Source organism: Kogia breviceps, chromosome 15 (genome assembly GCF_026419965.1).
Source record: "Kogia breviceps isolate mKogBre1 chromosome 15, mKogBre1 haplotype 1, whole genome shotgun sequence".
NCBI classification, from domain to species: domain Eukaryota; kingdom Metazoa; phylum Chordata; class Mammalia; order Artiodactyla; family Physeteridae; genus Kogia; species Kogia breviceps.
Window position 1 is genome coordinate 8274660 of NC_081324.1, and position 24136 is coordinate 8298795.

The window sequence follows — 24136 nt, forward strand, 5'->3', positions numbered from 1 at the left end:
AAGATTATTGTGTGTATGTATGTTTGTGTTTGCATGTCAGACACACGCATCTCTTCCTATAATCATCATCAAATTAAATTAATAAATATGAATTGAGCTTGTTATATTTAATGAACTTTATTGCCTTCAAATAACTTAGTTACAATGGTCTTTTGCCTTAGAAACAGTTTATTTCATTTCCTTATATTTAATCTTTTCATATGAAAAGACTTAAGGTAGCTAATTGTGATGATACTACTTAGCAGTGATACTACTTGCTCTGAATGTTTATAATGAGGAATGAATTTTGATCTTGATTAATATTTAAAAAGTCACCTTCTTTCTGTTTCTATCTTCACAGGAGAAATACATCGATGCTGCTTCAGAATTAATTGTATATACATACTTTTTTTCTGCCTCAGAAGAAGTCGTTCCTGAGGTAAGACTTAAAGTTGGATTTTAAGTAGTGTATTAATTACTATATATATATTCAACAACTGTGTGTTGTCCTTTAATTGTGTGCCATGCACAGTTTTAAGTCCCGGATTATTGATGGCAAGCAAAACCATCAAGACCCTGATAGGATGGAGTTTATGTTCCCATGGGTGGGGGAAGTGGACCAAATTTTAGTATTGTAGGTAAGACCCTTCTCTTGGGTCCTCAGACCGAGATAGTGGTCCTCGGTAAACAAAGCTATAAACAGGATATCATAACTGCTCTAAAAAATAATAAAGGAGCAGTGTGATAGTAAGGACATTTAGAGGTGGGGTGGCTACTCTTGATTGCTTGATCAAGAAATGTCTGTCGGAGGAGAAAATACACCTGAACTGGGACTTACAGGATGGGAAGGAGCCACGCACAGACCTGTGGCCATCGTAAACCAGAGACAAGGAACAGACGTTACCGACGGCCAAGATGAGAACCTGCCGGGCAATAGTGGAATAACAGAGCCGTAGCCAGTGTGGCTGAAGTGCAGTGAGAAAGGAGGTGGGAGGTAGGCAGAGGCCAGTGGAGGCCTTCCAGGTCACGGCCACGCATGTGAGGACTTAGCCTCAAGTTCATATTAAGGACATTACTCTGTGCTAAGTGCAGAAACAATTGGATCAGGAAGCTCAGTTGAACTCTTGAAGTAATCTAGGATTCAGGCTTGAAAGTTAGGAAGAGAATTAGGAAGAAGTGAAAGAATTGTATTTGGAGATAGAATTTTTTGAGCTTGTTCTAGAGGAAAAGAGGTGCATCAAGGATGACTTTTAGGTTTTTGGCCTGAACAGCTGGTTAGATGGCGGTGTTATTTGTGAGCTGGGGAATACTGGGGAAGGAACAAGTTGGAGTATGGGAGGAGTGATGGAGTTTTGAAGGTTTATTTTAATTTAAGTTGATGTATTAGGCATCCAAGTACAAGCATCGGATAAGAGTTTGGAGATAAGTCACGGCTGCATAAATGAAATAAACTTCTTAGACATGGGATGCAAATCTGGGGGGAGATAAGAGGGTGCGGGTCCTAACAGCAAAGGACAGACAATGAGAAGAAATTGCCAGTAAAGTAGGAAAACAAGGTGAATGGGAAGCCAAGATAAAAAGTGTTTAAGAAAGGGGTGGCCGGTTGTGCAAGATGCTGTGAAGCAACCAAGGTGAGGAGAGGAGAGAACCATGGTGCTTGTCCCCTAGAGGTTGGTGGTGGTTTTAAGAGAAACAGTTTCAGAGGAGTTAATGGGGACAAGTGACTCACTGGTGTGATTTCAGAGACTGGCTCACTCAGGGGTACCCTTGGAAGGGAGAGATGCTGAATGCTGTGAAATACTCCCAGGGTACCTCTGTGGATGAGTTGCCACCCGTGGGTGAATCGAGGCATGCTGGATGGTAGCGCCTCACCTGAGAGCTTTACCACCGCCCTTACAATAGTCATTGTCATGGTACGGTAATGTAACCAGATCCTTCTAGATCACCTGTGACATTCCTTCCTCCCTTTTTAATCTTTCCAGGATAGCTGTCCTTACTTTTATTTTATTATTCTTTTTAGTTTATTAGTTGTCTACTGATGCATTTGTTGATATGCTCAGTATTACCACACTCATGCAGTCATTCTGTGTGGCTTACCTAAATTGTATCCTTTCTGCTCTGATACTGATTTCTCTACTGTAATTTTATTATTTTGAAATAAGTACAACACAGGTATAAGCAGCAGGTACCCACTGAGTGGATTCCTTATTATTAATTGCCATTGTAAGTTCCCATTCATAAAGCAGTTTATCGCTGGAGCCTGCTGTCGCCTCTCAACGTGTGTCGTCAGATCTCACTCTCCTAACTCCTCAGTGAGGCGGGTGCTCTGAGTCCTGGATTCACAGGAAGCCGACTCCCCGGCTGAAGTGACGGACTCCTTGTTTCACGGCCTGGGAGTGCTGGGCAGAACCTACCTGTGCTGACTGCTACCGTCGCCCCTGCTCTCCCGCCGCTTCAGAGCGCCGCCTGGCCCTCGCTTCCTGTGATATCTTTGAGTCTGTTAACAACTCTAAGAACAGTTCATGGCTCCACCACAGCACACAGGGCACCGAGCGGGGGGTGTATAAAGAGATGATCAGGCCCCGTCCTTGGATGCGCTAGGGATTGACTGTGTTCTTTGTAACTGTTGGTAACGTGTTTGTGGTTGTCCTCATTGTGGTTTTTTTCCCCCCTGGTAACTTTCAATGCTTTCGAACTCACTGCTACCAACTGAAATTTTTCTTTCTGATTTTCGCAGTATGTGACCCTGAAAGAGATGCCGGCTGTGCTTGTTTTCAAAGATGAAACTTACTTTGTTTATGATGGTAAGTTCCAAAGTTTTAACTCACGTAAACACTTTATAATTACAATGTTGTATCTATTATAGGGCTTATAATGTTGATGAAAGATTTAGTAAATGCAGCTGCTGCTTACGCTTCCCATTAGTTGAATGACCGCTAGGTGTTTCTTACCCTTCAGCTTTAGTTTTTCCACTCAGTGTTCTTTCATTCTGAGTTTGGCTATAGTAAATTTCTCTTTTTGTCAGATCACTTTCCTTTTTTAGAAATGAGCCCTAGGCAATTTCTTTTTTTCTTTTTTTTTTTTTTTTTGTGGTATGCGGGCCTCTCACTGCTGTGGCCTCTCCCGTCGCGGAGCACAGGCTCCGGACGCGCAGGCTCAGCGGCCATGGCTCACGGGCCCAGCCGCTCCGCGGCACGTGGGATCCTCCCGGACCAGGGCTCGAACCCGCGTCCCCTGCATCGGCAGGTGGACTCCCAACCACTGCGCCACCAGGGAAGCCCGGCAATTTCTATACATTACTTTAAAATATTCAAAATTAATTTTAGAAAGGTCTAACATTTGAGACACACAAAGAAGTGAAAGAAAGAAACCATCGTCAATAGTGGTGAAGCCCTGGGGTGTTCTTCTGTAGCCTTTACTCTCCCTCCCTGACAGAAGTAACAACCCACCTGCTATTCAGCATTTCTTTGTTGAAGCAAATACTTGGTCTGTTTTTAAAATATTTTTATTATATCAGACACACATTATAGTAAAGAGAATGCTAAAGTAATAAGACCCTACATACATATCTGTCCCCCGGGTGAGACAGTTACTAAGATCGTACCGTGTTTGCTTCAACAATTTTTTGTCTTTGTTGAAGCATTTTAGCAAATCCCAGTGGTATTTCGTCACTATGTGCTTCATTATGCGTCCCTGACTACATGTTTATTATGCATTTCTTTAAAAATGTGGGCTTTTTGGAGTTTCTTTTTTTAAGATAACCACGTGCTATTGTAACACTTAACAAAATTGAGAGTAATTCCTTGGTATTATTAAATACTTACTACCAGAGTTCGCAGACTGGGCTTTGAGGTAGCTTACGGCAGTGCAGCATACTCACAGGGGCATGGGGAGATAGTTCGGATTTCAGGAAGCATCGAAACTCGACGTCTGTTGGACAGTGCACAGCCACTGAAAAGCAAAAGCGAATGCAAAATCTCACCTACTAGCGATGTTAGTAACATTGTAAATTCCATACAATTAATGAAATGAAAAATTCAGTTTCTCATTCTTACTAGCTACTTTTCATATACTCAGTGGCCTTGTGTGGCTTTTGTTGGAGAGCACAGATAGGGACCATTTTATTCATATCAGAAACATTCTAGAGAGTTATTTTTACTGAATCAAACTTGGGTCCCCTCTCCTGTGTGCAGTAAAGCCGATCTGCTGACGCCGGGTTGTGGTGAAGGAAAGGGCAGGTTCAGTGCAGGGTGCCAAGCAAGGAGTCCAGGGCAGCTAGTGCTCAAAGGCCAGGTGAGGGGGGCAGCCGCAGGGTATGTGATCAGCTGGTGCACAGTCCTCTGATTGGTTGATGGCGAGGTGACGGCAAGGGCCGTGTCAGTTAACATCATCAATCCTCAGGCTCCAGCAGGCCTGGGGGATCAAAACAACTCAGGAAATGTGCATCAGATACGGTTACATAAGCAGAGACTATGGGAGAAGGGTCGCCCAGGATTGCGCCTTAGGGGTCTTGCTCAGTCATATTATTTTATGATGGAGAAGAAACTAGAAGTGTTTGAGAGCTGTAAGCTCTGAGTTGCTTAAATGACTCAAATGAATAGAAGAATATCTAATAAAAGGAATATTTTGATTGTCTTGTTTTAGTCAAAGGAGCATTTTAATTGTTTTGACAGTAACATGAAGACAAAGCAGTTCTAAAATCTTATATCTTCACTATCTTTAGATAAATGTGAGGACTGTGTTTTATTTCTTAATGTAGTATAATAACCACCATTTACCTGTTATGTTTTGTACAGCAGGTACTGTTTGCTGAACTCGATATTTTCATTTTATTCTCACCTTAGTCTGGTAGTAAGGCAGATAGATAAATATCCTGAGATTACAGAGAGGGTAACTAAGAATGTTAGATAAAGGAGAGAGATTTGTAGTTAAATTGCAGGTTCATTCCTTTGCTCATTCGTTGGATATTTGTTGAATGGCTGCATGAGACGTTGGGCTTAAAAAGGAAATTAAGAGGAACTTGCATATGTGAAAATGTGTTAAAGAAAATTCATAGTCTATCCACTTATTCTTCATCTACACTTCCTGTATGGTAAGCACTTAGTATATTCAATATATTGTCTTATTTGATCATTACAACAGTCTTTTGAGATCAGCAGTCTTACTGTTTTATAAACAAACAGGATTAAAGAGATTGTTCTTGTTTTTTCCAAGTTAAAATAGTACATGGTAGGGGCTTCCCTGGTGGCGCAGTGGTTGAGAATCCGCCTGCCGATGCAGGAGACACGGGTTCGTGCCCTGGTCCGGGAAGATCCCACATGCCGCGGAGCAACTAAGCCCGTGAGCCATGGCCGCTGGGCCTGCGTGTCCGGAGCCTGTGCTCCGCAACGGGAGAGGCCACAACAGTGAGAGGCCCGCATACCGCAAAAAAAAAAAAAAATAAAATAGTACATGGTATAATCAAGATTCAGCCTTCAGATTTCTTGTTCTAGTTGCATTATGAGTTTCTTAACTCAGAGAGCTACTTCGCTTTTTTTTAAAAAAAGACCTGATTTTCTTTATTAAAGAATACATTTAAGTCTAAATAATGGCTAAAAAGTGCCCTTCCCATCCATGTTTCAGATGTGGCCCCCAATGCTTAAGAAAGAGAGGGGTAGTGTGTTTAGTATCTACAGCTGTTTTGAAGGCCAACATTTTCTAACCTGCAGTAGTCAGCACTTAGAACCGGCCTGAAGTCTTCAGATAAAAGGTTACTTTGACTGCTTATCCTACTATTACATTGTCGTTAATAATTTCAGGAACAGTGGGATGGGGCTTAGGAGGATAGTTGATTTCCTTATGAGTTTTAGATTGATCACTTTTGTGAATAATCTTTAGAAAATTTGCTTTTGACCTGGAGTGGAGATGATGGCCCAATAATCAACTTCTAGTTTTATGTTTGTTTTCCTGATTCATAAATCCAAATCCATAGATACTTTCAGATTTGCATTATATTACTTATTTTGTACGTTTGATAACTTGAAAATGTTTTGTTTAGCAATGCAAGTGACACAAAAAGCACATCTTTCAAGAAATCAGTAAAATCCAGTCTTCACCCATATTGGTAGGCTTTTACATCAGCTTCTTTCTCATGCAGTTGTAATAATTTTTCAGAATTACTTCAGAATTATATTTCTAGTCAGGACATAATTCTCTTGGATATTGTAAATGTTTCCTGTCTGCTTATCAGAGGAAGTATTTGACGTTGAAAAGGGCTGAAATAGTATGTGTGACTTTATATGCGAGTTTGTTTTACATATGAAGGAGGGTTGTAAACTGAGGTCAAAATGTCATAAAATAGAGAAGAACAAAGAAATTGTAATAAAAATTTCCCATAATGCCATCATCCAAGAATAACCATCAACTCAGGAAAACTATTTAATAGGAGTATATATGTACCTTCATTTTATCATTCTATCAGTTTTTTTCATACTTTAGTTTTTACAGAGTTACAGTCATGTTGTAATATTGTTCTGCTACCTACTTTACCACTTAATTATTATAATTTTTAAAAATATATAAATGGTCTTTCTCAACATGTACCATAATGATTTAAATTATTTCCTGTTTAGGATGTTTCAGTTATTTCCTTTACTTTTATTTATCTATCTTTTGCTATTTTCAGTGGTGCTATAATGATGAATTGTTTTGTGCATTAATCCTTTTCTTACATTTGATTGGTTCAAATAGCTTTCTAAAAATGAAATTTATGAATTTAAGATTATGATCCTATGTCAGGCATTTTATACATGCTGCTAGATTAAACATTATAAACATTTTAACATCATATTTACACTATAATTTGTCAACTTTGTTTTGTTTAAGAGTACGAAGATGGTGATCTATCATCTTGGATCAACAGGGAGAGGTTTCAGAATTATCTTACAATGGATGGCTTCCTCTTGTATGAACTTGGAGATACCGGTAACAAGCATATATACAACTCCCCATCACACTACAAAACTTTTCCTTAACTGATTACTTCAATCTGTAGAAAATGAATTTCTTAAGTTCTATTTCATAATATCATTCCTTCTTTCAGACCTGAATGCCACTTCAACTTTATGAGACTATAGATTAACGTTAACCAAAGAACATACCTTTGCATGTGGAATAAAGATTAGCTGGAAAGGGTTTACTAATAGAAGTGATAGTGACAGGGAAAACAGCCTGGAGAATAAGGGAATGAGAACAAACAGCCAGCCAGAAAGCTGTCCGCAGGACGCCGATTTTGTAATAGGAGTTGGAATACAAATTATCACAACCTTTGAAAGCCTGCTTTTACCTGTGAAAAAAATATGGGCATCAGGTTGGCATGGTTTCTTGAGGTTATGTAATTGAAAATGATAAGCAAAGCAAATATAAATATAGATGCAAAAAAGAAAGCTGTAAGGAACTACAGCTGTTAAGGACTGGTCTCAAATAGACGTGAACTACAAGAACTGTAAGAAGCTAACCATGTAAATTTTAGGAGGAAGAGTTTCATAAGTTTATAATGAATTACAAATAAGAAATAAGTCCTGGTTATTGTTACCACATTTGTTTCCATTCACAACTTTATGATAGTTGGATGTAAGTACAGTTTTAGATTAAAAGAATGGGAAAATGTTACTCAAGGCTCAATTTTTTTATCTGAGAAATAATAGGTATGGAGTTTCCTCTTCGTGATTTCCTGCTCTTGGATCTGGTTAAGAATACAAATTAGAAGCACTCTGACACATTTTTCTGTTACTTTGTAACTTTCACAGGATGGTATTTGTTCTGGTTCTTGAGGCTGCTTTTAATGTTCTGCGTCTGGTGATGCTTTCCTTACAGAGGGAGGTGTGTATTAGCTCATTGTTGGAAGTTGACGCGGACACTGTCAGAGACTGTGGGTTTACTTGCTGATTCAGGAAGGCCCGTGTGAAGGGAAAAGGGGGAGAGTGTAGGAATACGGTAGTTCTGTTCTCAGTACAGCATCGTAGAGGTGGCAGTTAAAATAGGCAGCTTTGCCAAAGCTCCTCAGTGTCTTCTCCCGGATTGATTTGGAAAGAAGTTGGCTGTGGCCGCGTGTCTTTGTGTTCCCAGCGTAATTGCCCCGGTTGGGTGTCAGCTCTGGCTGTGCCCCACTTGTGGTCCCACCCGGCCACTTGTCATATAAGCCCCGCCGCAGACCCCTGGCCCTCGGCTTCAGACACCTAGTGTATTTTCAGGACCTTCTGGCAACTGCGGGTCCCCGCATCTTCCGACTCCTGCTTACTTTCCCGTTTTGTCTCTCTTTCTCTCCCGTCTCCGGCCACGCTGACTGTTCAGTTTCCTGAAAAAGCTGTGTACCTTGCACCAGAGCACCTTTAAACATGCTGTTTTCTTTGCCTGGAAAAGTGTAGTGAATTTATATTCATCTGCCAGACTCAGACCAAATGCTGCTTTCTTAGGAAAGTCTTTCCCTAACCCCCTGGAACTACATTAGTTTACTCTTATAAGAAGTTCTTTTATAAACCGCATGTGCCTGTCCTCCCAAAGCCTTCTGACTGTCAGCCACACACCTGTGTGTGTGTGTGTGTGTGTGATTGTCCTTCCCCAAGTGCAGAGCTGTGCCTGCGTGCTCCTCACTGTGGCCTCGGCAACTAGCTGTGTGCTGGGTCCATTGCTCGGCGCCCAGTGACTGTGAACTTAATACACGAGAAACCACCTGTGTCGGCCTCCGGGAAGATGCTGGACACGTTGTAGGCATTTTGAAAAAACTCATGAAGCACTTTAAACTAAAGACATGACAGTAAAAACGAAACACGGAACAGTAAATGCAGTATTATTTCAAGAGGGGAGATAAACATTATGAACTAATGTTTTTAGCTGAGGGTGAAAAGAAGCATCAAGATCATATAGAAATTAAGTATGAAATTAGAGAAGATACGGGGATGAGATTGAAAGATTGTTGATTTAATACCTACTCTGAGCCAGAAACTATTCCAGTATTTGTACATGTAATCTCATTCAACTCTCCAGGGGACTTTGAAATAGATAATAGTTTCTAAACTAAGTTGGTGTCCGCTGAGGTTCAGGCGCATGGCTAACGGATGCCGTGTTTCACTGCTGTTCTCCCAGGCCTGGAACATAGTAGACGCTGCTGGATCGCAGGGTCTGGTCTTCCGACTTCCATACCAGTGCTCTGGCTGTTACGTCACGCTGCCGTCCTGGAGGATGTCGGAGATGAATATGATCTGTGTTCTCTTGAGGGTTAAAGAAATTTGAGTCAGTTTTATTTTGTGCATTAATTACTAGCAAACAGTGGCCCGTGGTAGCAAAGGGAATAACACTTTAAAAATCATTTTCTTGTTCTATACCGTTTTTTCAGAGCTGTAGTAATTCTTAGTATATTTCTTTTATCAACTGGTTCCTTATAGTTTTAGTTTTCAACAAAATACTTACTTTAGTGTGTGGGTTGTGTGAAAAAAATAACAATTTGAGTATATGAATTGTTAAATACTTACTATTATTGATATTTACACTTCAGGGATGGGAGGTAGGTGGGAGTTTATCACTTGGAGTCAACAGTTCACTGTTTCACTGTTTCACTCTGCTAAGCATAACATGTTTAAGATAATTGGAATTGAATTCTGGAAGCTATATACTGTTTTCCTGTTCATTGCTACAGTAATAATTGAAAAGTTTAATGAGGATTATTGAATTTAGATATGTCATTCTTAATTTCAGGAAAGCTTGTGGCTATTGCAGTAATTGATGAGAAAAATACATCAGTTGAACATACCAGGTATGGTGCCTTGACATAGTTTTAAGCTTCACATATCATCCAATTCAGACTTTACATGGCTTCAGATAAACTTGACATAGTATCTTACTTTTCCTGCAGTGTTAGATATTAGATAAGGCAGCATATATTATAATTGAGTAATTATATTTTTCAAGTTGATGAAATGGAATATTCATGTATTTTTTTGTTTTCTCGCAGATTAAAGTCAATTATTCAGGAAGTTGCTAGAGATTATAGAGACCAGTTTCACAGGTAGGTGTTTGCATTCTGGAAGGCTCCATTATCTTTGTCTAATTAGGTTTTGTAATACAGTAAAGCAAAAGTAGGAGTACTTCATACTTTCAAAGATGAATCAAGGAGCTGAAGTGAATTACAGCATGTAGCATTTCAGTATGAATTGTTTGGACTTGAAGTTTATTGATACATGTCTTACAAGTTTTTAAAAAAACTTATAAATTGTATCATACCCGAGTCTTCATAGGATTTGGGATAAATTGGTGGTAAGAAAATATGCACATACAGGCATATACCTCAGAGGTATTGCAGGCTTGGCTCCAGCCCAGTGCAGTACAGCAAGTCACATGAAATTTTTGGTTTCCTAGTACATATAAAACTTATGTTTTTGTATATTAAGTGTGCAGTAGCATTGTGTCTAAAAGCTGTACATACTGTAAAAATGCTGACCATCATCTGAGGCTTCAGTGAGTTGTAATATTTTTGCTGGTGAGGGTCTTGCCCCGATGTTGATGGCTGCCGACTGACCAGGGTGGGGGTCGCTGCAGGTCAGGGGGGCTGTGGCTTTTTCTTAAAATGGGACAGCGGTGACGTTTGCCACATCCATTGACTCTCCCTTTCATGAGCGACTTCTCCGTAGCATTGGCAGCATTTTTCCCATAGTAGAACGTCTTTCAAAATCTGAAGCAGTCCTCTCAAAGCTTGCTCCCTTTGTCAACTAAGTTTGTGTAGTATTCTAAATCCTCTAGATGTTGTCATTCCAAATAGTCTTCACAGCCTCTTCACCAGGGGTAGATTTCCTGGAACCACTTTTAAGGAACCACTTGGTTTCCTCATCCATAAGAAGCAGCTCCTCAACCATTCAAGTTTTATCACAAGATTATACCAGTTCAGTCACATCTTCAGGCTCCACTCCTGAGTCTAGTTTTCTTACTGTATTCACCACATCTGCAATTACTTCCTCTCCTGAAATCTTGAACCCCTCAAAGCCATCCATGAGGGTGGGAATCAGCTTCTTCCAAACTCCTGTTAATGCTGATGTTTGACCTCTTCCTGTGAGTCAGGAATGTTCTGGATGGCATCTACAATGGTGAATCCTTGCCAGAGGTTTTCAGTTTACCGTGCCCAGATTCATCAGAGGAATCACTGTCTGTGGCAGCTGTGGCCTTAGGAAATGCGTTTCTTCAATAAGAAGACTTGAAAGTCAAAGTGGCTCTTGATCCACGAGCTGCAGAATGGGTGTTGTGTTATTAGCAGGAGTGAAAACAACATAAATCCTATTGTGCATCCCCATCAGAGCTCTTGGGTGACCCAAGTGCATTGTCAATGAGCAGTCATATCTTGAAAGGAATCTTTCTTTCTCTGAGCAGTAGGTCTCAACAGTGGGGCTTCAAATATCCAGTAAACCATGTTGTTGATAGACGCGCTGCATCCAGGCCTTGTTGTTCATTTGCAGGGCAGAAGGCGGGATAGGTCTAGCATGAATCTTAAGGACGCTAGTATGTTCAGAGTGGTAAATGAGCCTTGGCTTCAGCTTCAAGTCACCAACTGTGTTTGCCCCTAACAAGATAGCCTGTCCTTTGACGTTTTGAAGCCAGGCATTGTTGACTTCTCCGCTCTAGCTAGAAAAGTCCTAGGTGGCGGCTTCTTCCAGTGTAAGGCTGTTTCATCTACACTGAAAATCTGTTGTTTAGTGGAGCCACCTTCATGACTTATCTTAGCTAGACCTTCTGGATAACTTGCTGCAGCTTCGATATCAGCACTTGCTGATGCACCTCGCACTTTCATGTTACGAAGATGGCTTCTTTCCTTAAACCTCATGAACCCACCTCTGCTAGCTTCAGGTTCAGACTTTTCTTCTACAGCTTCCTCTCCTCTCTTAGCCTTCATAGAATTGAAGAGAGTTAGGGCCTTGCTTTGGATTAGGCTTTGCCTTAAGGAAATGTTGTGGCTGGTTTGATCTTCTACCCAGACCACAAAAACTTTTCTGCATATCAGTAATAAGGTTGTTTTACTTTCTTACCATTCGTGTATTCACTGGAGTAGCACTTTTAATTTCCTTCAAGAAGTTTTCCTTTGCATTCACAACTTGGCTAATTGTTTGCTGGAAGAGGCCTAGCTTTCAGCCTATCTGAGCTTTCAACTTCCCTTCCTTACTAAGCTTGATCTTTTATAGCTTTTGATTTAAAGTGAAAGACGTGGGACTCTTACGCTTGAACATTTAGAGGCCATTGTAGTGTTATTAACTGGTCTAATTTCAGTATTGTTGTGTCTCAAGGAATAGGGAGGCCCAGGGAGAGGGGGAGGGAGAGAGGTGGCGGAACGGCTGGTTGGTGGAGCAGTCAGAACACACAAGACATTTATTGCTTAAATCCGAAGTCTTGTATGGGCACAGTTTGTGGCACCCCGAACATCACAATGGTTCCATCAAAAATCATGGCTCACAGATCGCCAGAGCAGATATAATCATAATGAAAAATGTTTGAAACATTGTGAGAATTACCAAAAATGTGACACAGCGACACGGAATGAGCAAATGCTGTTGGAAAAGTAGCACAGATAGACTCACTCAAAGCAGGGTTGCCAGAAACCTTCAGTTTGTAAAAAAACATAGTACCTGGGAACTGCAGTAAAGCAAAGCCCAACAAAAGGAGGCTGCCTGCATACTCAGACATTTGAGATAAAATTAAATGAGCAATCACAAGTCAGATACAGACAGATGACGATTTTAATAGGAACTCAAAGAATAATGGAACATAAAAAATAGGTGATATTTTTTCCTGTATGCTAAATCAGTTTGTTACTGTCATAAAAGACAGTCAGTATAAGTTTGTTGCATTACTTAATTATTATGCCCTTTTTATTCTAAGTCTTCTAATGATATATCAATGGTATATGTATTTCTTGTGTTACACAGTGTGAAACAAAATAGAAATGTCTTAAAATTTGCTTAATTTGTTACGTGTTTGTATCTCAAGAGCCAGTAGGATTCATACTTTTTTATATTTATTGTATGTGATTGATATGTTAAATGTTTACAGTGTTTGCATGCTTACCAAACCCTAAATTCAGTGCTTTGTATTTATCTTTTTTTGTATTGAATATTGTCCTCTCTTTCTCTGTTCTTTTTGGTTGTTGTTGATTAGGGATTTTCAGTTTGGCCATATGGATGGAAATGACTATATAAATACCTTGCTGATGGAGTAAGTAAAATGCTAAATGACGAAATGATTTTGCTATCAACTCTATCAATTTCTTTTTTTTTTTTTTTTTTTTTTTTTGCCACACTGTGTGGCTGTAGGATTTTAGTTCCCTGACCAGGGATTAAACCTGTGCCCGCTGCAGTGGAAGCACGGAGTCCTAAGCACTGGACCTCCAGGGAAGTCCCGACTCTATCTTTAAATTTCTGTTTTTCAGAGACAGGCAGGACTAATAGCAAGTTCTCTATACTAAAAAAAAAAAAAACACTCCCGATTTAATGTTGACAATTTATAGTATTTTGGAAAGAAAAACATCATTCCAAAACTTGTAAACTTTGTAGTTTCTGTTTAATATGAAGCCTAAGTTCAGTTTTAATGAATAAATGTAACTTAAGTAGAAAATTTTTAGCATTCAGTAGTTAATTGCTATCCTAGAAGAATTTAACAGACTAAAGTAAGTTTATAGGAAAACTTTGCAGCTTTAATATAATATTGATTATGCTTATGATGTAAAGATATGATTTGTCACTTCAGAAAGTTGATATTAGAAAACATTTACCAGACCTATACTGAATTAATAAGTTTCAAATGAAAGCCTAGTCTATTCAGTGGACGTTTAGTGAGTATTTGCTGTAAGTCACACGCTGTGTTTGGCATTGCACTGTTGACGCAGAAAAAATGAGTAAATGACAGAGGCCCTGTCTTCAGATGCCCCCAGTCCACTGGGGTGACTCCAGCGCCATGTGGCACAGAGCCCTGGGAACAGAGGGAGACCCACCCACACCAAAATGCACAGCAGGGCGCAGGGGCTCGGGAAACGCTTGCCACAAGAGCCGGTAATTAAGGGAGATGCTAAAGAATGAGAAGTAGCTGAATGAAGAATGCAGCGAGGTTATTTCAGGCAGAGTATAATAGCAAACACAAGAGTGTTTGGAAAATGGGTCTTAAAATAGCCCGGACGTGAAGATGGCAGAAGCCCTCCAGAGCTTTACCAACTTATAAACCCAGAATATCATTCATAATTTTCAGGTAAGAACCTAAGATTACGAAGTAAAGTACTTTTATTCATTTATAATCAATTCATTATCCTTAGTCCAATAAGAATTTGAGAGGGTTCACCGAAGACATAAAGTACCAGATGTAACACATAATGAAGAAATCAAGACAAAGGGGGAATAAAATAAAGGATCTATACAATTACTAAAGGTACTTAAACAATTTGAATTTTTAATATTCAAGACAAAGTAGAAAAACATTGTTTATACATTTCCCATCCCCTATAGAATAACTGTTGCTTATAGGAGTATGGCTGACCTTGTAGAAACCTAAGAGAAATTGCTGTGCTATATAATCTGATAAAGGGGAGCACATTATAATAGAAATGTATTTTTAATAGGATCGTTACAGTATATATAGTAGGGACTTCGATACAACCATTTATAATGTCCTTGGAGGCAAGCCAATAAAGTGATGCAGTAAAACATTTTGGGCAAGAGGCCAAAGCAATTTGCACCCGATAAATAACTCCTCGATTCAGGATACTAGTCAGAATTTCTAGAGATGGATGGACATTCCTTCATGAGTATTACTTCTAATGTGAGTTGTGAGATAGCAGTTTTGCTACAGTTATGGTCAGAGAACAATAATCTCTACCACCAACCCCTATTGTTTGTTTTTCTAAAAATTCATACTTTGCTGCTGTTTTTTGGGAGAAGAGAGAAGGCCTATAGCGATGGCTGTATAATAATCGAAAGTCCTTGATGAGCACTTACCCTGTGACCAACACTGGACTGAGTTGTCAGTGTATGTTTTCTGACTTTTACACTAACTCAGTGAGGTATAAGTACTGTTATTTCCATTTTATATAGATGAGGAAATTGAAATTTCTTAGAAGAAACTCAAGGAAGTTAAATAATAAGCCAAAGGATGCTCAGTAAGTAAGTCAAAGAGATCCGGTCCTCAGATGCAGATCTCTCTTACTGCAGAATCTCCTAACTACTGTAAGATCAGCATTGACACATAAATTTGTAGAATTTCATAAGTACTGATGCCTAAGAGTTTTTAACTTAGGGCAGATTCGTGATATTATATAAGACAGTTAACACTGTAGCATTGACGGTGTTTTTTACTTTTTCCTCAAAGTACATAGGGTACTCTCAGAACTTCGGTCTATTAAATTATTTTGTATTTGATTTTTGTGAGTATAGTTGCGAGGGAATAGGCTGAGGTGCTATTTTTCATCGTTACTCAAATGGAATTATTTCAGAACAAATTGTTTCTAGTTCAGCTGTGTATTTAACTTTTTCATAAGGTATATTTTTATAGGAGGACCAGGTTCTACTTCATTCCATAAAAACAGAATTTTGCTACTGATGCAGTATGATGATAGCTAAACTACTATAAGTTAAAAAGTTGTCTCATGTTCTTATAAACAAGAATGAAGCTAAGACTCTTTTTAAAAATTACAGTTAATTATTGCCTAACAATAGTACTGGATAACAAAACACCCTGAGACCCAGTGGCATAAAACAGCAATCCTTTATTCTCTCTCACTCGTCTGGGCTTGGCTAACCTTAGCTGGGCACAGCCAGACGTGGCTCCAAGCTGCCAGTTAGGTCCAGGTCTACCCTACGTGTCTTCCATGTCCTTGACCCTGGAGGGATATTTTCCTGGGGGATATTCTTCTCATGGCGATAGCAGAAACACAGGAAGGCAAGCACATTTCAGGCCTCTGCTTCAGTCACTTCTGTGCCTTCCCATTGGCCACGCCACACCGCTGAGCCCAACAGCACGTTTTGCCTCAATGAGAGAAGGACGTGGTGTGGGGAGGGACAGAGAATTACAAACAAGAAAGCAACCTCCTGGACCCAGTTACTCATGTGGTGATAATACAGTGCTGTAAATTGTTTCTACTGTAGAGTTTTGTGCTTTTGCATAATGCATTCGTATAGACATACGAATAACCATATGATATGTAGGTGGCATACAGAAACTGATATGTAGGTGGCATACAGAATTAAGCACCTTTTTATGATTATGCAAAACCCTATTCTTGAAGGGAAAAAAAATTATTTGATGTAAATGACACATTAATAATATGGCTTTTGTCTGCAAACTGAATTGACGTCTAGTTTATCACTGAAGCACCCATGAGGATGGGGTGATTATACCATAGGGTAGTGGGAGTTCAGAGAATTTGGAGTAGTATTTATTGAATGTGTATTATGTATTGATACAAGGAATGTGCTGGATATTTAACTTGAATTTTCTCATTTAACTTCTGTAGCAAGATAGGTACCCTGCCCCCCACACCTTTATTCATTTATAAATGAAAAAATATTAGACTTAAACAAAGTTGTGGGAAAGCATCAGATCCGAACACAGGCAGTATAACTTCTGGAGACCATGCTGTTTCCTCCCTGGCTGCCTGAACGCCCTCTAACTGAGGTGGGCTGTGTATGATGAAAGTGATGGTATTTAAGATAAACTTGTGGCCAGGAATTATATTGTCCAGAAATGGATACTTCATACATAATATTTTTTATCCTTAGGTTTGATCGTGACTACTCATTTGTCTGATGTTGTATACTGATAGTTTTCATAAATGTTAATTTAGCTATTTTTTAAATTGATGCACAATCTGAAGTTTTCTTTATGTAAACAAAGGAAGGCAAAGCTATTCTAGCTCCCTCCTTTTGTACTTCTAGTTATTTATATATAATTCAGATAAGTATCAGAATATTTGTTGTCTCTGTGTTTAACATGTATTTTGATTTCTTTTGTTTTTCTATTTTCAGTGAATTAAAAGTCCCAACTGTGGTTGTACTGAATACTTCAAACCAACAGTACTTTTTACTAGATAGACAGATTAAGAATGCAGAAGACATGGTCCAGTTCATTAATAACATTTTGGATGGCACAGTAGATGTGAGTTTTTGCTTTAACTGCAATGGGGTGATGGGGGGAGGTGGAGGAGAAATGAGTTATTTTCTTCTGATTCTGAAAGAAAGAGTCGGCCATCACCCGGGGTGAGGGGCAGGCCTCCATCCTTGCTTCTCTCACATGATAGGCAGAGTCACATTCCCCAGGACCTAAGTGGCAGAGGCTGCCAATGGGTGGAACGTTATTTGGAGGACATAGGTTGTCATAGTGATGGGGGGAGGTGTTACTGGCATTTAGAGTCAGGGGCTAGGGATGCTAAGAGGCCTGCAGGGTACAGAGCTATCCGAGAGTGAACTTGCTGACTCTTAGTACCTCTCTGGATTCAGGAATACAATTGCATTAAGTTACTTGGACTCATTTTCTAAAAAACCTGTGAATAGCAGCGCAGTTTCTTAAAAGATGAGGAAATGTATTTAAAACCAGCCCCCGTGGAGTGTTCCAAGTATAATCCTATAAAAGATTTCTCAGAAATGATGAATGGATAATCTTAACTGTTTTTTCCTGTAAACCATATTTCAGAGTTTTTCAAACTGGGTTGTAGCCCGTATTAGAGGGTCATGAAATCACTTCAGCAGGTTGTGGCCAACATGCATCTTAATTCAGTATACTAGAATAAAACAAGAAAAGAAGAGACCTCAGTGCTTTTGTGAAGTGTACTTATTACTTTGTGAGACTTGTTTCAGCGTTACACAAACTATATTTGAAAGTTGCCTCACAGAGTAACAAGCATTTCTTCTTTGGAAACACTCTTAGTCACACAGTAGGAATTTTGTATTTGTGAAAATAACACTTGTTGAAAGGATGCTCGCCTGTGTGAGTGAGAACCCTTCTATTTGTAAGTTAGCGAAATTCAAGGAATGAGCCAGACTTCAGGCAAGGCTGAATGCAGGGATTTGATGGATTTTCATCAGGAGTTTTTCTTCCTCTGCCCGCCTTCCAGCACTTTTTTCTTTTTGGGTTTCGTCACCGGAGAGACTCTCCCTGCGGGACAGTGAGGCCTCTGCAGCAGCTGTAACACCCCCAGCTGAACTGAAAAGCTGGGCAGGCCGGCACTTGGGTGGGTCGGCCTCAGCCCAGCTGCTTGGACTGTGACCAGGGAGGGTGCGTTTTCAGAGGAGAGTCAGACTGGTGTCCGTACAAGAGAGCAGGAGGGTGGGACAGAAAAACCAGTCAATATTTCCTCTGTGGCTCTTTCGGATCCTCTGTGTCACCTCTGTAGCCTCTTGACCTGCTATTGTAAGATTATCTAACGGAAAAATGAAGTAATGTACTGAAATAACAATTTAATTGTTTTTTTTTCTTGTTAAATTTAAGGCCCAAGGAGGGGATAGCATTTTGCAGAGATTGAAAAGAATAGTATTTGATGCCAAATCTACTATTGTGGTAAGTTGTGACAGTGTGTTTAGTGTCACTAATAATTGAGAATATATATAGGCATATAGGTTATGTCTAACTAAGGTAAAACCTGGAATTTTCAAGGACTCGGTAAAAATACACATTCTTAACTTGCAAGATAAGAGAACTAGTACATATTTACGTTAAGAAAAGATACTAATCAGGTGGATATTAAGTTTCTCCAATTGTTCGTTTCTGTATGATTGGTGAGTTAACTGCAATTCAGAATCACTTAACCTGATAGCACGACTTAAAGTGTTTCTCAGAGTTTCTTTCCTCCTCCTGCCCCGTTCAGTCCTTGGATCTGAAGCCTTCTTGCTGAGAACTCTAAGAAATCTCTCTTACTGTCCCAGCTTCAACTGTCAGTCAGCTTGACTGCAGGGCAGCCCTAAACTTGTTGGAGCCTTACACTTAGTTCTAGTTGTCTATCTTGAGCTCCTCCGCGGGTATTTTCATTCATTACGGCCAAAAGCAAAACAGAGCTGACCTTCTTCTGTTGGTGAGAAGCACAGTCACGCTAATAACTCCTTAGTGACTCCGTGCACCCTTCAGTTTGTCAGCGACCTTCTTGCCACGGACTGGGCCCTTTTCCCCGTACGTGTGGCTGCTGCACGAGCCTCCGCTTGGTTTTCACACGTCCTCTCGCCCTGCCTCCAGTCCTCTACCTAATTAGTGTGACTAAGATGATCAGCTCTGGTCCCTTTCCTTCCCTTTTCCAGCGATGCCCCTCACAGTTCTCTGTCTGCCTCGCATATCCTCCTCCTCAGTCTTTGAGCTCACACTGTGCCCTGTTCTGCCTTGTTCTTACACTTTAATTTATGCCTCAAGACACCTTTATTCTGTGATGCCTTTTTCCATTATCTCAATCCAAAGTGACCCTGCTCTCCTCTGAACCTGTCTGTTTAGTTCTCAAGAGTTGTAGTCACAATCCATAGAATATGTTATAGTTGAAAAACCTGTTCAGTTAAACTGCTTTGACTTTTCTGGGAGCCGAGGAGACAGTATATGAACTGAGGGAAATTATTAAGTTAATGTTGCTTTACTACTAACCAGACAAGTAAAAAAAAATGTTATGTGAAGAGGATATTACCTTCTTTATGGTCAATAACCACCCTTCTCCATAGCAGATTCCTGTAGCCAGGAGATAACTGTGCAGCTCTTGGCACATAATAGCCATCTCAAAGAGACCTTTGTGATTAATGTGAGAAAAATAAACATCTTTTGAAAAGGTAGTGGAGAATTTGGTGCCTTTTTCTGCTGCCGGTAGCTGGTTATACGTACACACGTACGTGGGTATAAAATTTCTCAAGGGTCTTTCACATGAGAGTCACAACGGAAATCCTGACGTTGATTCACTGGAACTAAAAGCAAGCTGGATGGCAGCAAGAGGAAGAAATCGGTAGTGGTTTTAAATTCATTTGAGCTTTTTATATCAGAATACAAATGGGGGATGTCATGATCTCTCCACAGTCTGTATTCAGGAGCTCTCCGCTTATGGGCTGCCTCCTCTTTGGCCTGCCGCTGGGTGTCATCAGCATCATGTGCTACGGTATCTACACGGCTGACGCGGATGGAGGTCACATAGAGGAACGGTATGAAGTGTCCAAGAGTGAGACGGAAAGCCCAGAACCGGTAGAAGAGAGCAAAGGAGAACAGGAGCCCAGGAGTGGGGACTCTCCGGTGCCTGCAGTGCAAGAACCCAAAGATGTGTTAGAAAAGAAGAAAGATTGAGACTTCACTAAGATAAAATATTTCATAGGATTTCAAATTATTAAAGAGTCTATTTATTGAATTTAGACATTTAATCATGACCTCTACAGAAGAGAACATGGTGTTTGTATTTTGCTGACATCAACTGCATGGGTTATAAAATAGTCCTTCCGTAAATGGGGAGATGCTTGGAGCAAAGAGATGAAACGTTTGTCTGAAACAAACAAAATCAAACCACTCCATCAAAGTTTACCTTATAGATGTAGTTCTGCCAGATCAGTTCTATTTGCATGTTTCTCTATCCGAATATTCTGTGACAAAGTTAAGATTCTTGGGCAGAATATTTAAATTGGCCAGGCAGGTAGAAGATACATGTGTGATAGAGAAAACTCACACCTCCGCCTCCTACCATCCATTCTCTTCATGTTTTGGATAAGATTTATATGGACAAAATTAAGTCTTTAAAGTTTAGGCACTTTAAGGAGAACTAATAACTTTTTCCAAGGATCAGATTAAGATTATGAGATAAAATAATTCGGTTTTATACAGAATAGTTATTTTATTTTGTTATTTTTAAAGGAGAGGAAATGTTACTTTTTACCTTTATACTCAGTTGCATTATAAAACTTTCATATGGGCCTATATCGTGGGAAAAAAAATAGTCTTATGTTTAATCTTTGCAGGAGAAACAGGATTTACTTGGATCAGTGATTTCAAATGATGCCCTGGACACCGAGAAGGTGTCTCAGCCAACACTGCAGGAAGGGAGGGGGCGTCTCTGTCACTCCTACACTGCTTTAGCCAGAACATCCTACTTTTATTTCTCTGTTTTACATGTTGGGATTTCATCTAAAATTTTTTCTTTGGTAAAAAGCTCCTGCTGTTTTTTAAAAAGTAATATATATCATGTTTTTATTTTATGGTATGGTAACTTTATAGTAATTTATAATCGTGTGTGTGTGTGTGTGTGTGTGTGTATATATCTATATATACACACACACATATACACATATAAAATTTATTGACATCTGTTATGTAATATTATGGGCGTGTCTGCGTTCATAATGAGTAATGAGTGACATTATCAGCCTGTTAAGAAACTTCATGTCCAGTGATTAGAGACATCTGGCAGTTACTTTCTCCATCCTCCCAGTTGCTCTCCATTTCAGCTCATGACCTCTCATCTTCTCTCCATAACGGAGTAACATAGGAATTCTATCCCAAGTTATGGACAAAAACTGGTATTTTTAAAATAACAGTGTGGTATGTTTATTGTAGATTAGTTTATGTTTGAGACCTTCATTTTAGCTAAGTTTAGGATTTTTATTAAGTGACTATAATTTGGGTGGTTACTCATTGAGTTATGAAACATTTAAAAATGTTTCATCACTTTAAAACTATGTAATTCATGGTCCTGACAGTGCAGCTGTTTAGGGCTGTGGTCCCCAGGGCAGCCTGGGGCTGTTAATTTCTGATGCCATGCTTATCAGTACTAACCTGACGCTCTTGTGCCTTTGTCCTAAGGAGTTACTAGGAATTGCTCTCTTGTACCTTTTAGCATATAGTCATTACTTGTTCTTAATGTTTGGCGCCCCATTATTATCATTTCTATAAAGGACGCACGTATGCAGTCCCAGGAAATTTCACAAAATACTAGAATGAAATGTTATTCTTAAATGGAAATTGGAGATAAATACTGTTAATTTAACATGGAAATTTCTCTCTAAAGAAAATGAGAGAGTCTTTTAGAAAATAGACATTAATGTTGGCAGCAGTCAAGCTTATTTTGCAGCTGTGAAGAGCTTAGCTAACTACAGATGGCTCGCGTCAGTCTCAGCCTGGTAGGGAAGTTACAGCTTAGCCACTACCAGTGCCGGGAGGAAGCTGTAAAAATGTCATGGCTTTTTTCTTCATGTTTATCACTGACAGATGTCTGTTATCTGCATGGTTTTGTCTTTTGTCAAGCACACCTATAAATTAAAGACCAAAACAGGGAAAAGAAAAGAAAAGGAGCAAAGCTTAATATGTATCAACAACGTCCAGTGTTCTTTGTATTTCGAGATTTTCTCGTCTGTAAATTAATGCCTTAGTTCTCTGTTATCTTTTTTCACAGCACTATACTGTTGCCCCATATTCTTATTTGTGTTTTCAAAAATGTGTCTATTTGGGAAACAAAAAGTGTAGATGGTTTGTAAGTGAATATTTTTTTTTAATTAAAATTTTGCTTTTTACTTGTCTCTACTTTAGGATATTGTCACGATATCCTCACAAAACAAGTTGAAAATTTTTGCTCACTAGTACGGTTTTCTCCCCAGTGTGATATCAGAGTTTACTAGAGATGCCGTTTTCGTTTTAGGAAAAATCACTTCAAATTAAAGGTAGGTTTCATAATGAATCTTTTAGAAGAACATAGATATCATCCTAATTCAGGGGTGAATCTCACTGTGATTGCATATCAATAGGGGGAATACCCTTCAGTAAGTTGGAGTTTTGCCTTCTCGTTCAGTTGCAATAAAGTTCTCTTTCTCACTTCTAATAGTCAAGATCCTAGATGCTTGCTGTTGCTGAATCTGGTGCTCAGACAGTTTTTAGAGATATTTCAAAGAGAGAAAGTGCGTGTCTTTATGGAGCAGCGCACCCCATTATAGCTTGCAGTCCTTTTTGTTTCATTGTACACGTTAATATTTCTCTAGCAATCTGACACTTAACGTGGGTTAGACCTGGAATTTTCACTTGCTTCTTTATAGATAGTGCTCTCCCTGGTATCTGAGTTAGAAATAACATGAAGAGCCAAATGTCTGGAGGCTGAAGGACGGGTCTGTATGAATAGTAAAACAACTAGCTATATTGTTTTTATTCAGTGGATATTTGTTCTTGTTGATATTTCTTGTGTTTTGTTTCAGGGGCTTTTGGGTTTTGATTTTGCAAAAAGTAATTTAACTATTTTCATCATTGCTTCATACGACATGGAAGTAGGACAGGGAAAAATCACTCAGCTATTCTTTTTATATAGAGAGTGTTCAAATAAACAAGTGTAGGATGTTAAGACTATCAATTAATTGGTGGGATTAGGTTTGCCATTTTATTTTTATAAATATATATTTTTTCCGAATGTGTCTTGAGTCCAAGAGTGGGCAAAAAATAATTTTCTACTTTGGACTAATGTATAAAGGTTTTTGAAAGTTTGTGTTACTAACTCGTTGAATTCATGATATCCTGCCTTAATAAGGCACCAATTGTAAATCTTCATTTTTCTAAAATAAATTAATTGAAAACACGTAACCGTTTGTTATTTTTACCATTTACCTTTTGGTTGTCTGGGATGTAAATAATTCTCTGTGCAAAGCAAAAAGGACAGTTGAGACTCATCTTCCACAGTGTTTTTTTTTCCTTTTATTAATTGTAAGTTATTTTTAATTATAGAAACATAGTTTTAAAATTTAAACAGACTTGATAGAGGTAAGATTGTAATCTAATTCTTTCATATTGAAGATGAAGAACCTGAGATTCATAGGTTTGATATATTTTGTATTTGTAAAACCTGATCATTTAAAATATTAATTACAGAGTTTAAAGCTAGAATAATTGGATTTGAGTCCTTGATCCAACTGCCAGAGTGTGATCTTGGATACAACACAACCACCCCTCACTTTCACTGTCACTAAAATGGGAATCTAAAGCCTCAAGGTTTTCTTTTTTAAAATAGCAAACAAATGGGGAAAGTATATTATGAAAAAACAAAACTTTGTGCGGATTAGTGTTTTGTAATTTGTTTTTCCCATTTTATCCCATGAGCATATCTTTTAGTGAGAATCACTCTGGCACAGGAATCCAGCCACAAAATTGGTTGCACACATCCACAGGCTGAGTGCAGACTGACTGGTTA

At 39.1% G+C, this 24136-nt stretch overlaps 1 protein-coding gene across 2 annotated transcripts in view; it reads left to right on the top strand.

The window, feature by feature from the left end:
• The window catches only part of TMX3 (thioredoxin related transmembrane protein 3), a 51862-nt gene that overhangs the window by 22799 nt on the left and 4927 nt on the right, over positions 1-24136 (top strand). Inside the window, exons 8-16 of one of the 2 annotated variants that reach the window (XM_059039690.2) lie at positions 341-418; positions 2717-2783; positions 6844-6942; positions 9712-9769; positions 9968-10021; positions 13150-13206; positions 17001-17130; positions 18460-18528; positions 20011-23527. In XM_059039690.2, coding sequence (XP_058895673.1) covers positions 341-418; positions 2717-2783; positions 6844-6942; positions 9712-9769; positions 9968-10021; positions 13150-13206; positions 17001-17130; positions 18460-18528; positions 20011-20271 — 873 coding nt within the window. In that variant the 3' untranslated portion in view covers positions 20272-23527. Of the gene's footprint in view, positions 1-340; positions 419-2716; positions 2784-6843; positions 6943-9711; positions 9770-9967; positions 10022-13149; positions 13207-17000; positions 17131-18459; positions 18529-20010; positions 23528-24136 lie in introns of those variants that run through there. The other variant, XM_067014316.1, reaches the window with a different exon arrangement.